Source organism: Sturnus vulgaris, chromosome 1 (assembly GCF_052056855.1).
Source record: "Sturnus vulgaris isolate bStuVul1 chromosome 1, bStuVul1.hap1, whole genome shotgun sequence".
Classification (NCBI taxonomy): Eukaryota; Metazoa; Chordata; class Aves; order Passeriformes; family Sturnidae; genus Sturnus; species Sturnus vulgaris.
The window spans coordinates 42238850-42253132 of record NC_142243.1 but is presented as its reverse complement, the minus strand read 5'-3'; the positions used below and the strand labels follow the sequence as shown (position 1 = coordinate 42253132).

The 14283-nt window shown below is 34.6% G+C and overlaps 1 protein-coding gene across 1 annotated transcript in view; it reads right to left on the bottom strand.

Annotated features, from left to right (window-relative positions):
• STT3B (STT3 oligosaccharyltransferase complex catalytic subunit B) overlaps positions 1 to 14283 on the bottom strand; it is a 50977-nt gene that overhangs the window by 11424 nt on the left and 25270 nt on the right. The window contains exons 4-8 of the mRNA XM_014884058.2: positions 13267 to 13332; positions 9617 to 9716; positions 4995 to 5093; positions 3345 to 3491; positions 1348 to 1396 (exon numbers count right to left, since the gene is read on the bottom strand). Coding sequence (XP_014739544.2) covers positions 1348 to 1396; positions 3345 to 3491; positions 4995 to 5093; positions 9617 to 9716; positions 13267 to 13332 — 461 coding nt within the window. The remainder of the gene's footprint in view (positions 1 to 1347; positions 1397 to 3344; positions 3492 to 4994; positions 5094 to 9616; positions 9717 to 13266; positions 13333 to 14283) is intronic.

The window sequence follows — 14283 nt, the reverse complement described above, 5'->3', positions numbered from 1 at the left end:
TTTAAAACAGCAACTATTTCCATACTAATTAAGACAATGAAAATTACGGATGTTTCATTTGTTTATTGCTAAATATGAAGCCAAATTCACCAAAATGAAAACACACAACTATGGAAGCACCTTTGCTACATTTTTGAAGAGAATCAATTTAATTTTCTTAGTAAAGAAAGTTACAGTGTTAAAATACCAGATCAGTTACTGATGCACCCACATTCTTTCAGATGCTTGAAAAATATCAGGCCTTGTCTACACTTGGAAACACGCCACCTAAATAACATGTCAAACACTCAGTGCAGACAAGGACAGAACTGTGCTCTGTATTACAGACAACGATACATATGGACCTAATCTAGGGTGCTATCATGATTGAATGCTGAGGTATCAAACATATGTCCTTTTCTTCACTGAGATCCAGTTCTCATTCAAAACTGTATTGTGTGTTTTAACACAGTATGTTTTTCTAATGTAGACAAGCCCTCAAAAGTTTAATGCTTTGTATATATACAAATATATGTATATATATAAGTAAATATAGACAGGCAAAGAACAACATCCATATATTCCCCAAGTAAATCTGAAGCTTCTTTATTGACATCTGTTCTACTACATTTATTATAGAGCTGGGACAGAATCCTGTATGAGCTGGATTTTGAAGCCTGAAAACTGGAAGTCTGAAAAGTCTGAACTGTACAGAGTTCGAAGTTCTTCTATCCTTGCTTTAAATATTAAAAAAAAAGTCTACCAACAGAATTTCACTTTAAAATATTTATCTGAGAAAAAGACTTTCCATTTTGTTTGTTTTCTCTGGGCTGACTAAAGAATCCAGTAAATCCAATATAGTATTTTCAAAGGTTAACTAAAACAAGAGATTAACAAGATTAATTATTATTATTTATTAATGTGTGAAAACACACATTAATAAAACCATTGTTCAGAGCAGACATCTGTATATACAAAAGGAATGTATGAACGTAATACAGAGGCAACGTGCAAGATCATATGCACAACATTTTTGTTGCACACTGAATATAGTCTAAGGCTCTTAGTAATTTTTAAATGTGTACTCAAGTGTTGGCATAGCTTTCAGTTATTTCACACTGACATACACACTAGACTTTCATATAGAAAAAACATATTTCGTATTCAAAGACTTGCAAAGAAGCAAGAAATTTCATAGACAAATTAGTGAAATGGTTGTAAAGATCATGAAACAGCTACTACAAACACTCTTTAGATAACTGATTCTCCTTGACTGGAATACTAAATGGATTTGGGGATGAGGAGAGTAAATTATTATTAATTTTCAGTAAAATGTTACCGATATCTGAATCTTGTATCCTTACTTACCCAGTGTCCCACAGTGAATAAAATCTACCACTCCAAGGAGCAATATAACCTGAAAAAGAGAAAGAAAAACCTTTTTGCTGCCTAGGTTTTTAAATGCAATAGTTTTTCTACTCCCTCAAGTTATAACATAAAGCCAAAGAAATTTTCATTGAACTTGTAATATATGTGAACCATACCTACTGCATTTGACAGGCTATAAAATCTACCAACCATGAAGCAAGCTGGTTTTAGAACACACTTACAGGATCACATTGTACTTGTTAAGTACAATCTGAGTATCAAGACACGCACACTTCCAAAAGTCAAAGCTATGCAATATTGAATATTTCTCAAATAATATGACAGATTGCAAACTATACTCTATGAAGGTGCATGAGAAAAAGAAAATGTAATTGGTAAGAAAGTATTTCATTTTTCTGAAATGTCAGAGCAGGAAACTGGGAACACTCTATAGCCAAAATACAAACACTAAATTAAACGCTGGTTTCCTTTTATTTCTCTCCTGGTAGATCTACTTACGGCATGGAATATAAGAGCTGCTATTAGACATGCTGATAAGTTTTGCATATTATTTTATAAAACAAGGCTTTTAGATAAGTTGAATATGGTAAGATGAAAAGAAACAGTATAATTATTAAATTAAAGATAAAAATTATTATTAAAAGTTATTAGATGATTCTTAAACTTTTATTTACACTTTCTTTGCAACTGTTTCAGCTCCTCCTGAAGACAGATACAGACGAAGAGAAATAAGAGAAGCTTAAATCCTTTCATGATTATCCAAGCTTTTGTGCATGACTCAGTAAGTCTTCCCCCTATCTTACATTCAAAATTAGTATAATCTGACTGAAGGGTTTCGTTTAGTATCTAATTTAGATGTTTAAATATTGTGGTTAATGTTCTAATACAAGACATATTTTTCCCTTCAGTCTTCAGATGATGAAATTGCTCCCAATCCACTGGAAGCACATGAAGAAGGAGCTGTCAGCACACAAGAACTACTGGTTATGATCTTCTCTGGATGTAGACAGCATTCACCTGAGGGTGCTGGAAGAGCTGGCCAGCATGAAGGCTACCCACCATCTTCCCCTGAGTGAAAAGGGTGCCTGGGAATTGGCTACTGCTGCACCTCCAGGAAAGGCAGGAAGTTATATGCAGGAACCTACAGGGCAGTAACCGAGTAACTGAGCTGCTGAAAAGAACATGGAACACAGCCTCCTGAAATACATTGATAAATGTTTTCCTCATTGCTCATTTACAGCTGAAGAGGAATGGACAGGACAAAGGGACCACGTGACTGCTTGAAAACTGGCTGTCCTGACAAGCTCAAGGTAGTACACAGTGGATCGGCGTCCAGCTGGTGGCTCACAGAAAGTAGAAATATCCCAGAGGCCAAAAGGAACTGTGCTAAATTGAGGCTGACATGCCTTGTACAGGCAGGACTTCAGTCCAAAGCCTGAAGCTCAGTCTTCTAGATGCTGCACCTGGGATAATGTGTCCAGACATGGGCACCCTCTTGTGCAAGAGGGTTATTAAGAAAATCCGAGAGTGTATTAAGAAATCAGAGAGCTGTGAGGTGATCAGGAGCCCAGATTGCACAGCCCAGCAGAAGCTGAGGGAACTAGGCCTGTTCCAGCTGATGAAGCACGGATACTGATCAGTGAATTTCAGAAGATGAAATCAACACTTCCCAAGAACTGCAACAGAATACATATTTGGCTGCATGCTGAGATTAGAAGCCAATTTTTGTTTTGATATGCCAGTCTGAAAACTTTGCTAACTTATGCATGGAAAAGCAAATCAAACCACCATGTTTTAGAAGACTTTGAAACCAACAGAGATGCTAAGAATTCTTTTGAAAAAAATATATCATAAGTAACAAAAATAAAACTGCTATTAAATAGTCCAAAATGTTGAAACAACTACTTTAGGCTAAACCAAATGTTGATCATCTGGCTTACAAGCTGTAAACATAAATGAGTTTCACATTTATTTACCTGTGTATGTCAGATAGATGACACTCAGGAATACAGTACCAGCAGCTAGTGAGACACCCAAGAAGAACAATGTCTGAAATTCTTGCTTTGTTAATCTGTCTCTCAGATACTGCAAAAATGCGTAAGCCTGCAGCAGTGCAAAAACACCTATGGAAAGAGGAAAGTTCTTGTATAAATGCTCAAAAGCAGCACAGCTGTTAAAGCAACCAGCATATTTGCCTATATTTAAATTGGAAAAATAAATATAAGGCACACTCTAACATCTAGAAACTACTATAACATACTTTCTGACAAATAACCTTTAATACTTAACAAAGATGACACTTTCATGCAAAAACAGAAACTTCCAATGAGATAAAATATTCTAAAGGAGAGAAACACCTGAAAACCAGATTGCATTGATTATGAGAAGAATACAGATTAACATACCTATCTAGATGTGGTGAAAAATTAAGAGACAGACTTCAGGCAACACATAATGCTAATACGGAAATATATGCAAACTAAGAAGATACTGAGTAAAACTGGAGGAACTGATGAAAGAAAAAACCAAACCAAGTAAGTATTAAGTCAACTGAATTATAAAAAGTTCATGTTGAAATACTAGAATTCACTGGTGAAGCACCCAACACTCTCAAAAAAGGCTGTTCAGAGTTTAACATTAAACCCAGAAATTGGACATAGTATTTCAGTATTATTCATTTCACGGTATATAATCAGATCAATCCACTGATGAATCCTTTCAAAAGTCAAAATTCAATGCTGACTGATAGAGGAATAAAATAAAACAAAAGTGTATTGCCTTTCTTCAGGTTAACAAAGAATTCGAGGTACACAATGAAATTCACTAGTTCTGAACTCCTAGAGAAAGACAAAAATTCTATTCACTAAATAAATGTAAAATTATTCAGAATCCAAACACAGCTTGGTAATTTTTTTCTTTTTCCATTATATTCAGATTGTTGCAAATCTCCATTTTGAAAGTATTTTTGTATTAAATTTCAATGATGGTCCCATCACTGTCCCAAATACATTTTGGTAAGTGACTAAATATAAGAGAAAATCTGGGGAATATAACAATCTGAACTATATCACACAAACAGTGCAAGCACTTAAAGTCAGTGTTGGCAGAGGTTATTGCTGTCAAGAAATCAAGATCTCTGACTGCCACCAACTACTGAAAAATCAACTTAAATCAAAAAAACCCAAACAAGATTGAAATCAGTTATTTAAAAATCACCCTCCTGATTAGTAACTTAGCCTGCTTTGAAAGATTACAGAAGACTATCAACTCTAAAACCATTTCGCTCAGTAAAAACTGCATTACTAGTAAGAAATGTTTCAACTGTACAACGTGTGAAGGCAACATTGTATTGCAAAGCAGCAGAGATTATCAATGTGTAAAGTAAGGCTTGTCAGAATGCTAATCGAGCCAATCTTATGGAAGCATTTTACCTCCATTAGCCCACACAAAAAGAGGATAATGTGTCAATTGGAAAGAAGACTTCCCAACGGACACTAAATTATACCTTTCTTTAATAATATGCCTTGTTAGCCTGGGTTTTTTCTAATACATGGAAACAAAGCTGCAAGTGCTTGAGGTTTTCCTGTGTTAAGCAGGCTTTGGATGCAGAAGTTTCATTTTCTTACCTGCAGCTGCCATGTGTTCACTTGTTCTAATTGGCTGAAATCCCACAAAAGGTATTTGCATCGATAATATTAACCCCACAATGTAGAAAGTGCTATATGCTAGGAGAGAAAAATGTGAGGAGAGGGGAAGAGAAAGACGGTAACAAAATTAATACACATTTGAAAAAGCATTGGCTCCATCTTCAAAGAGAAGTCCATCTCCCCTAACTTCACTGACAGCAAAACAGAAGTGTACTATGTTAAATATTTCAGCCATCCTAATTACTTTTTTCTTCTTTGACTACAATAAAGCTGTCTATTGCAACCAATTTTAGTGGATATAGCAAAGTAGTGTTCTTTCTAACTGCACTGTTTTTTCTCCTCCTAAGAAAATAATCCATTTACCTAAGATTCTCCAGCTTGAAAAAAAGTTCTCGTTTTTGAGAGTCATGGATGTGGAAGGAACTCTCAAATGACAAGTGACATAGGCTTTCTTTATGAGGAGAAATTGAAAGGACCAGACCTTAAAAAAGCAAAACATTTAAAGAGTCCACTACTTCTTTAGAAAATGCAACCAGGCACCATTGCTCTTTATTTAACATAAGAGCAGAGGGAATGCAAGAAATGGAACAACAATTGAATTAAAAATTAATATTAAGGATATGTATGATAGAGCTGTATCAACTCTGGGGATTTATAAATCCCCAGAAAATAGAGGCCAAGAGCATCATTAATATTAACATTACTATTATTAATATGAATTCTTATTGCATATGCATTAACATTCATATACTTTATTCTGAAAGGGGTTTTGGTCCTCAGTATTACAGGGTGAAGAGGAGATGGAAGAGGAAGATAAAAGTATCAAATGTGGAAAGCCATGAGGCTGATTACATTTGAACTAAACAACCAACTTGAAGTCCAAATGAAGTTCTGTTCCTTCAGTGGCAAACAGCAATAATCCACCTGTCAGATTTTTAAACTCCTAGAAATCCTGAACTCCTATCTGTCTACAGACAGCCTGGATCTTACGAAGAGATGCCTGTTCTCATAGTCCTTTACTAACCTCCATGAGATCAGTTCTGTGGAGTGCATCATTGAGCAGTGGTGTCACTTCCATAGCACCTATGTGGTCTTGCTGAGGGTTTATGCTCCCAGGGCACTGTCTCAGTCCCAAACCAGTCAGAAGTGATGGGGATGATATTTCCAAGCACTCAGTTTATTTTTTCAAGCACCTGTATTGCACAGCTTGGCCTGGCTACTCATCTATGCCCTCTAAGTCACTGAAATGCATTTTCCTGTAGGAAGCTCAATTTTTGAAGGATTCACTACAACATAAATCATTTACTGTACCATGCAACTGTTACAACACTGCCATCCTGTGGAAGTTCAATGATTGGCATAAATCATTTCACATTTGTTAGACCACTGTAAATCACCATTTTTAAGCCCAGTCCTGCAACTGCTATACTTGCTAAGTGCACTGCTCAACCCCACCCAAATTCCTTACTCCCACTTCTTTCAAAAAGCTACATACTGCCCGGTACTGAAAAGATTTTTAAAAAAGGTAATTTAAACAACACGACAATTTTTCTAGGAACTTAGAAACATCAGGATGATATATCATCACAGACTTTTCACGTTCCTTTATATTCTATAGTTTGCACAGTATTTGCAAAAGCAAAAAGTTAATTTTGATTCCTGCATGCTGTTCTTATGGTTATAACTTTGACCAACTCCAGAAAAAAAAAAAAAAAATCATTCTGATCTACTGTGGATAAAGTCATTTTACAAATAATTTAATTTGCAGTATACCACACAAATACAGGAAAGACCTGCTGAAAAGCTTCTCCAGAGAGTATAATCATATGTTGGCCACATACTTTCAATGAATGGATTACAATCACCATAAATAAACAATCTGAAATTTTAGATGATATAAATATATGCCTGTTCACTGCTTGAATGATAAAATTCAAGACCTATAACAAGGAATTACTGAAATGAAGTTTTAAATTCTGGAAGATCCTCAAGTGTTTTATTATATATTCTGATAATTATACAGAACCTAAAAAAATTGTATGAAAAGTTATTATATTGTAGTGAGCAAATATAACATAAATCTATACCCTTCCAAGAGTAAAACCATTTATTTTTTAAACATATGAGAAACTAAAGAGAGACTACAATACTAGAAAACAGTATCAATGGTTGCTGTATCTGAATAAAGAAGCTGTTCATCTCTCTGCTAATACACTGGAATTGTAAGCATTTGTTCATAATGATTAAACTAGAGGGTCTGAATGAAAGGCACTGGCCATTGTCAAGATGAAAAAATAAAAGCACAGCTTGAGCTTTCAAATGGATCTAGCATCATCACTACTGATGCCAAATGGGTCAGAAGCTATCTGGCTAATAAAGTCATTTGCCTTCCAGCCCTAAAATACTTTAAAATTGGCAAACCCTTCACATTCTGGAAATTTTTACTCATTACATGATTCTGAATTATACTCCCAGATATATCAATCATGTCCCATTAACCTTTTCCTTGGTGTATGAACACTCTTATGAAAAACATATACAAGGAAATCATCACTATTTTTAAAAAATTGGTTCTGCCAAATACTATTCTCTATGTTATGTTGGATTAAACTTAACACATCCTTTATAAAATGGCTCAAGCTAGCTTGAAATAAATTTAAATAACTGATCTAGAGATTAAAACCCCCCAAAATCCCCATAATAATGAAAAGAATGTAGATTTTATTAGCTATTGTCAGCTGACAATATTTTTCAAACGTTTTAGCTGCACGTGGGTAGTTTTTTAAGAATTATGAGACTGCTGCAGGCATAGTAGCAATTGCAACAGAAACTCCCTAAATATCTTTATTCTCCCTGTTTCAAGGAGCTTTTGTAAACTCTTCTTCCTATCTGAATAGTTTGGAGGTGAAGCACACTTGAATTTCCTCTGAGAAGTACTTGAACATTCTTACCTGGTTTATAAAAATATCCTGTTAAACAAACCTAGAAATGACATAGTAATGTGAGATGTACAGACTTCTCTAGGGCTTCCCATGAAAGCTTAAATTAAGACAGCAGTTGCAATGAAACAGGAGAGCAGTGATCACATTTTCACTCTGACAACTCCATGGCAGCACATATCCCTCACTGCTGAAGGGCAATAACATCTCAAAACACTGTAGCTATTTGCAAAACAAACATCTGCCAAACCCTTTAATTCTTATGAACATGCAGTACTATTTTCCCCACATGAGTTCAAAGATTAGTTTACTGCAAGCTGAAAAAGCTAAGCACTTATTCTTTACTGTTTCTGGCTGCCATATTGCTTCAGGATTTTGTAATTAGTAGATTTAATTTTCTCTTGCCTAATTTATAGAAATCAGAAAATGAAAATATTCAATGAAACAATTTTAAAGGGAAACCAAGATTAATTACTTTCCCCTTAAGATGAGAAGAAGTAGTTAATGAAGAAGTTAAGTAATACTAACATTAAAAATTAAGGATGCGTTAGAGCTTTTCCTCTTTTTTAATTTTAACGCATTTCCAATTCCCAATTACATAAAGTAACAAAGAAGTATAGAAGCAGTATTTAAAGTTTTGATAACAAAAATTCAAAACTCGAGTAAATTGAGCAATTATTGTGGCATATAATGGTTCATATATATGTACAGAAAGTAATTTCTCTAGCAGGGACTAAAAAACCCTATTAAATATTTTAAATAATTAAATTAATTATTAAAATAATTAACAATACAAAGATAAAACAGTATTAAAATGAGGAATGAAAACATATTTACAAATATGAAACGCCTTGTGATTATGCTTCAGCTCACATTATGTTCTCTACCTACCTATGGTAAAGGCTTGACATTAAAAATGTTCCAGCTAACTTCTAAATCTCAGAATACCTGAATTGCTTACTAATTATTCCATTCACACACCTACATGATAGCTGACTGATTTTATTGGTAAAGTGTCAGTAAAAACCAGTTTACACAGTATTTAAATGGCAGGCAAATCAATAAAAAACTTAGGCTCCTATGATTCCTATTCACACATTCCTGAAACTGGAAGGAAGGCTGACCAATTAATCCAATAAAATTTTAAGGAGTCCCTGGAGTGAGCAGACTCTTACTGTGCACACCTTGTCTCAGTGATCTAAAACTAATCTAAATCTAAAACTTAGATTGCTTAACATTTCCTATGTCTTTATCTATATGTTTGCATAACTTCTGCTGTATACTTATAAAAATACAAGTTGTTTTATATACTTGGAAAGGAAAAAAAATATAAACCATTATTAAAGGTATAGATATGTAATGCATATTTAAAAGATATTAACAGGACTCTTTTACATCAAACCACCCATTTTTCTTTCCCAGGCACTAGAAAGGAAAAAATAATTAGCAGCTACATATATGAAATTTTGGAAGTATGAGTATGTTTCAAGTCCTTATTTCCATGTTGTAGAAAAAAATTGACTATAATCAGTAATCAGATTAAAACAACTCAATCTGATATGCAATTACTTAACACCCACTTGATACAAAACACATCACTACAATAATTTTGTACTTCATGTTTAAGTATTTGAGCATGACTTTGCAATGAACAGAACTTACCAATGTAGACTCTCCTGCTGTATCTTTGCATCAGCAACAGAACAAACACATGCAGTGGAATAAGGTTGATGATGAAAACATAACCACCCCATGCAGAGACCTACAACAAACGGAACAGGAAATTAGATATGAAAATATCTGCAGATTCTTAGGACAGCCCATGCTGGATTTATACCTCTTGATGGTCTAACAAGAAAACACAAAGCTCATCTACACAAGCAGTCAGAACTACTAGTACCACCAATCATTCTCAATATATATTATGGGAGTAAAACAACCACAATAAAGCCCACATATCAGAGGTGCTTGAAATGGGCTGATGGATTTCCTGGACCACCCTTCCTGGATCTCCTCCTTCCAAGATAATCTGGTAATTCTGGCAAATAAGAATGTTATGCTGGAAGCTTTTCCCAATGGTGAGGGCTTCAACACATATCAGTGGTAGGACCTGCAGGGCCACGAGTTGGACATGAGATGATCTTTGTGGGTCCCTTCCAACCCAGGATATTCTATGATCTCATGTAGGATTCAAAACTTTCTTTTGACAAATTTAGCACCATGCACTTTTTGCTGAGGACAGGGAACATTATCTCCAGGCAGAGAGGGGAAAGGGAGCAAGGTACACCTCCAGGAGCAGAACTCCAAGACCAGAGCAGCCAATGCAGATTGCAGTGTAAGGAAATAAACAAAAGGAAGAGTACAGATGCACATGAAAGCAGGACTGAGCACTGTGGAATGATATACAACAATAGAGATATTGCAGAGCCGTGGCAACAAGAGCTGTTGGGAAGGACTGCTATGGTGTACTTAGAACTGAAACACTACAGTGGTATTAACAGATCACTGATTGCTGGTTTAGGTAAGGATTTAATGAGCTATCATTACAATGCCTTACCTAATTTTCTAACATATTTAAAAGGGCTCATATTGACTAGACAATCTGTATTTTAACACATCTTTTCATCAAATTACAGTCTAGACTGCTCCCATATGCACCATGCCTACCCTAGATCTTCATTTTTAGTATACAGTAGCTAAAGTGGTTTTCACTTTAATTGTAATTTAGGCTTTAGATTCATGTAGCTATTTTTAAAGCCCTAGAACCCAAAAAGAAACCCAAATTACTATGTTCTATAGAACAGATTCTAAAAAAACGATGAGGTCAAGTATTACTGTCTTTTGACACTAATACTACAAAACCCAGCATTTCAAAATTTATGGTAAGCAATTCAGACAATGTGAAACAAGTAGAATAAAATAATCTACGTTTTCTAGTAACTCATTTCAGATTATCAAAATCCTATTACTTAATTACTTGTAGGAAGTATCACGGTTTACACAGGTAAGTTTATTTAATGGGAGAAAACACTGTATGAAGACAGGTAAGATAGTTCAAACATGGAAATAGAACACTGTCAAATTCAGGGAAAGGTTTGAATGAAGGAGGTTGCAGTTTGCATGGACCAGAGACCTGCATCCCTAATTATCAAAATATGAACCCAAATCTAAGCACCAAAAATTATACTGAAGATGCACTTTGGAACTTTTCAAAGAAAACTGAGGCATCCTCACAGATTGGCAAAAGGAGTGGAGACATGCTATTACTCCTACAGGATTGCTTCAGTGTAAAGCTTTCCTTTATTTTACCTCCTTGTCATGAAAAGCCATATGAAGCAGAAGCTGATGAAGCAAAAGAAAGGCTAAAAATATAAATCCATGGAGAAAACACCCTTCTCTATATTGAATGTAATGTAAGGTCATGAGTCAAGTTACCACAGTGAGTTAGGTATATATTATAAGGCAGATTTAGTTATCAGGAAAGATTTGTCAGTTCATGCAATATCCATTCACCTTTCAAGCCGTTCTCCCAACTTCCCATTCAAAGACTGACTCTTACTACCTCAAAATCGTGATCTACCTTCCAACTTACACTGAAAATGACTAATTTCATCAGAGAAAGACAAATTATTATAATGAAACAAATATACAATTATGCTTTGTCCTAAAAAATTTACTCAAGCAAAATATCTAGAAGGGCAACTCCTCAAAATTCTTTCCAAAAGGGAAACACAATACAGGGAAAGCCATCACCTATGTGGGATGAAGTAGATCCAAACAATAAAATTCTATCATCTAATCACTGAGATTTGAAGCTAAACTACAGATGAATCTGAACCTTTCATGAGCTGATAGAACTTGAAAAGAAAATAACAGCACCCCCCATTTACATTCAAGGATTGATTGTCACGACGACATTAATTCTTAAATTCCGATACCATGCACACACATTATCACATACTCTCACATACAATCCCACACACCAAGATCATAAAAACCTGTTATTGTGTGATTTTTAGCAGTAAAATCGTGAAAGTATTGTATTTGTTATCAGTATGTTTATAAAGGCACCTTAAGAGAATCTTACCAATAAATTGGCACAATATAAAAAAATACTGCACTATATAAATATAATGATTAAAAAACTTGCTTTCAGCTTTTGTACTGCACTTAAACATGTACCAAAGCTACAGGACCTTTTCACTATAATGCTATATAAACAGCAATGCTGTGTATAAACAAGTGGCTCTCTATTAAGTAATGTGGCAAAAAGGAGGAGAAATTGATTGAAATAAATGTACTCTTAACAAGAAATAGCTATCTTAGCCTCTTTGGTGACAAACACAAGGCTATTATTTCCTATATTAACTGCAAAAGTCTCCCAGGAAACCAAACAGACATTAAAGCTAGAGGGAAACTAGACAGCATCCAGACAACCTTTGAATTAACCTTGACTTTAAGGCACATAAACCAATCCAGAAGTTCCTTGTTCTTGCAAACCTAGTTACCTGATGGTAGAAAAGCAGTATTTGAGACTTCAGTCTTAACTGCCAGCAAGCAATTAGTCTGGTTGTCCCACCACTGGCTATTTTGAGGATAATTTATTTTTCATACAGCCTCAAAGTTTATCAGGGGGAAAAAACAAAAATCCTTGATTCAAACAGGAAAATTCTTCAAGTCTAAGATTTCAGAAAATGGAGGAGGGAGAAAACCAATTCCCTCCATTTTTCTATTAGGTTTATCTCCTCATTTTTACTACTGTTTTCCCCCTCTGTCAGCCCTTAGGAAAATCTCTGCAATAGCCTCCATTTTCACAGATCAAGAATGAAAAGGGCTTTTATGATCATTTATGATGACATTGAAGTCATTCATCAGTTCTGGTGGTAAGCTTTACTTCATGGCATAATTACACCCATAGAAACAGCTTTCAAAATTACAAAAATGTAACTTTGTCCTTACATTCTAAATATTCTGATTATTATTGCATTATAGTAATGGCATACAGACACGAATATCAAAATTATACCTTAATTTACCTGTATCCAAATAAAAATCCAAATGAATCAGAGTACCCATTCACAGCATGGGAAAAGTTTGTAATTAAAGTTATTATATTTCTTTTTTTTCTCAAAAAGTACTTTAATCATGTTGATTTAAGTACATATTATGTTGTCTAGTCATATATTTAAGGTTTTAATAACAATACAAAGCAACAATTTTATATTATGGCTCCAACAAAGAAGAAAATATCCTTTTCTTCTTTGTCAACACATGGACAAATAGTTTAGCTATTATATATATAAAAGCCTTACCATGTAAAAGTAGGATAAACAGCAGCAGATTGTCCAAAAGACTGACCCAGTTTTCACAGACTTCACCTGGAAAAATAACCAAGTATTTATGAATGACAAATCCTGGACAATACTCTGAAGTTTCATTCTAAAACAATTGTTGAGAGAACTTCTTTAGCCCACATCAAGTTATATTTTATGCTTATGAACTGATGTCCATAAAATCGTAACACAAATGCACTTCTTTCACACACAAAAGGAGGTTAGATGTATTTCTCTAGCAAAAGCATACAATCCAATGGTTACTTTCTCTGAGACATTAGAGCGCTTTATAATTCTAAGTGAAGACCATCCATGCCTTAATTTGTCTGGCATCCGACCCAACTCTGCCATTATAGACAAAAGAGCTATTCTGTAATTTTAAAAAACTCACTTAAGGTTAACGAGAGCATCCAGATACTACCAAAGGTTGAGCAGGATCCAGAAACTGGCCCGGGAATAAGAATTTGTCTGAAACTCATGTGGTGAGGGAGAACAGGAATGAAGAACACACATTTCAAAAAGCTAGAAAGTTGTCTACAAAATGGATTTGATTCTACAAGAGTTCATGCAAACATTATTGCACTCTGCAGTTTAATTAAATATGAATGAACATGTGAACAGATAACTGCTATCATATCTCAGTTACTCTAAAGTAACAACACAGGTTGATTCTATTATTGTTATCAAACACAGCACACCTTTCCAGCTGCAGCTTAGTCTAAAACCAGATTTTAAAAAACTGCATTTAAGTAACACCAGTCACTCAGTCATGAAAAATTCAATTATCTTCCATTATATTCCCACCAACTATATCCCAAGTTTGAAATATTCTAAAGCTAAAACGTTTGTGAATATGCATCTGCTTATGAAAACCAGAACTCTTGACAAAATTATGGAGAAAGCTATAGTGACCATGACTTACATGGAACCACTCTAAATTAAAAGTACAGGCATTCCAGAATACACAAGAGACAGTACCCTAGAGTGTCTGTACTG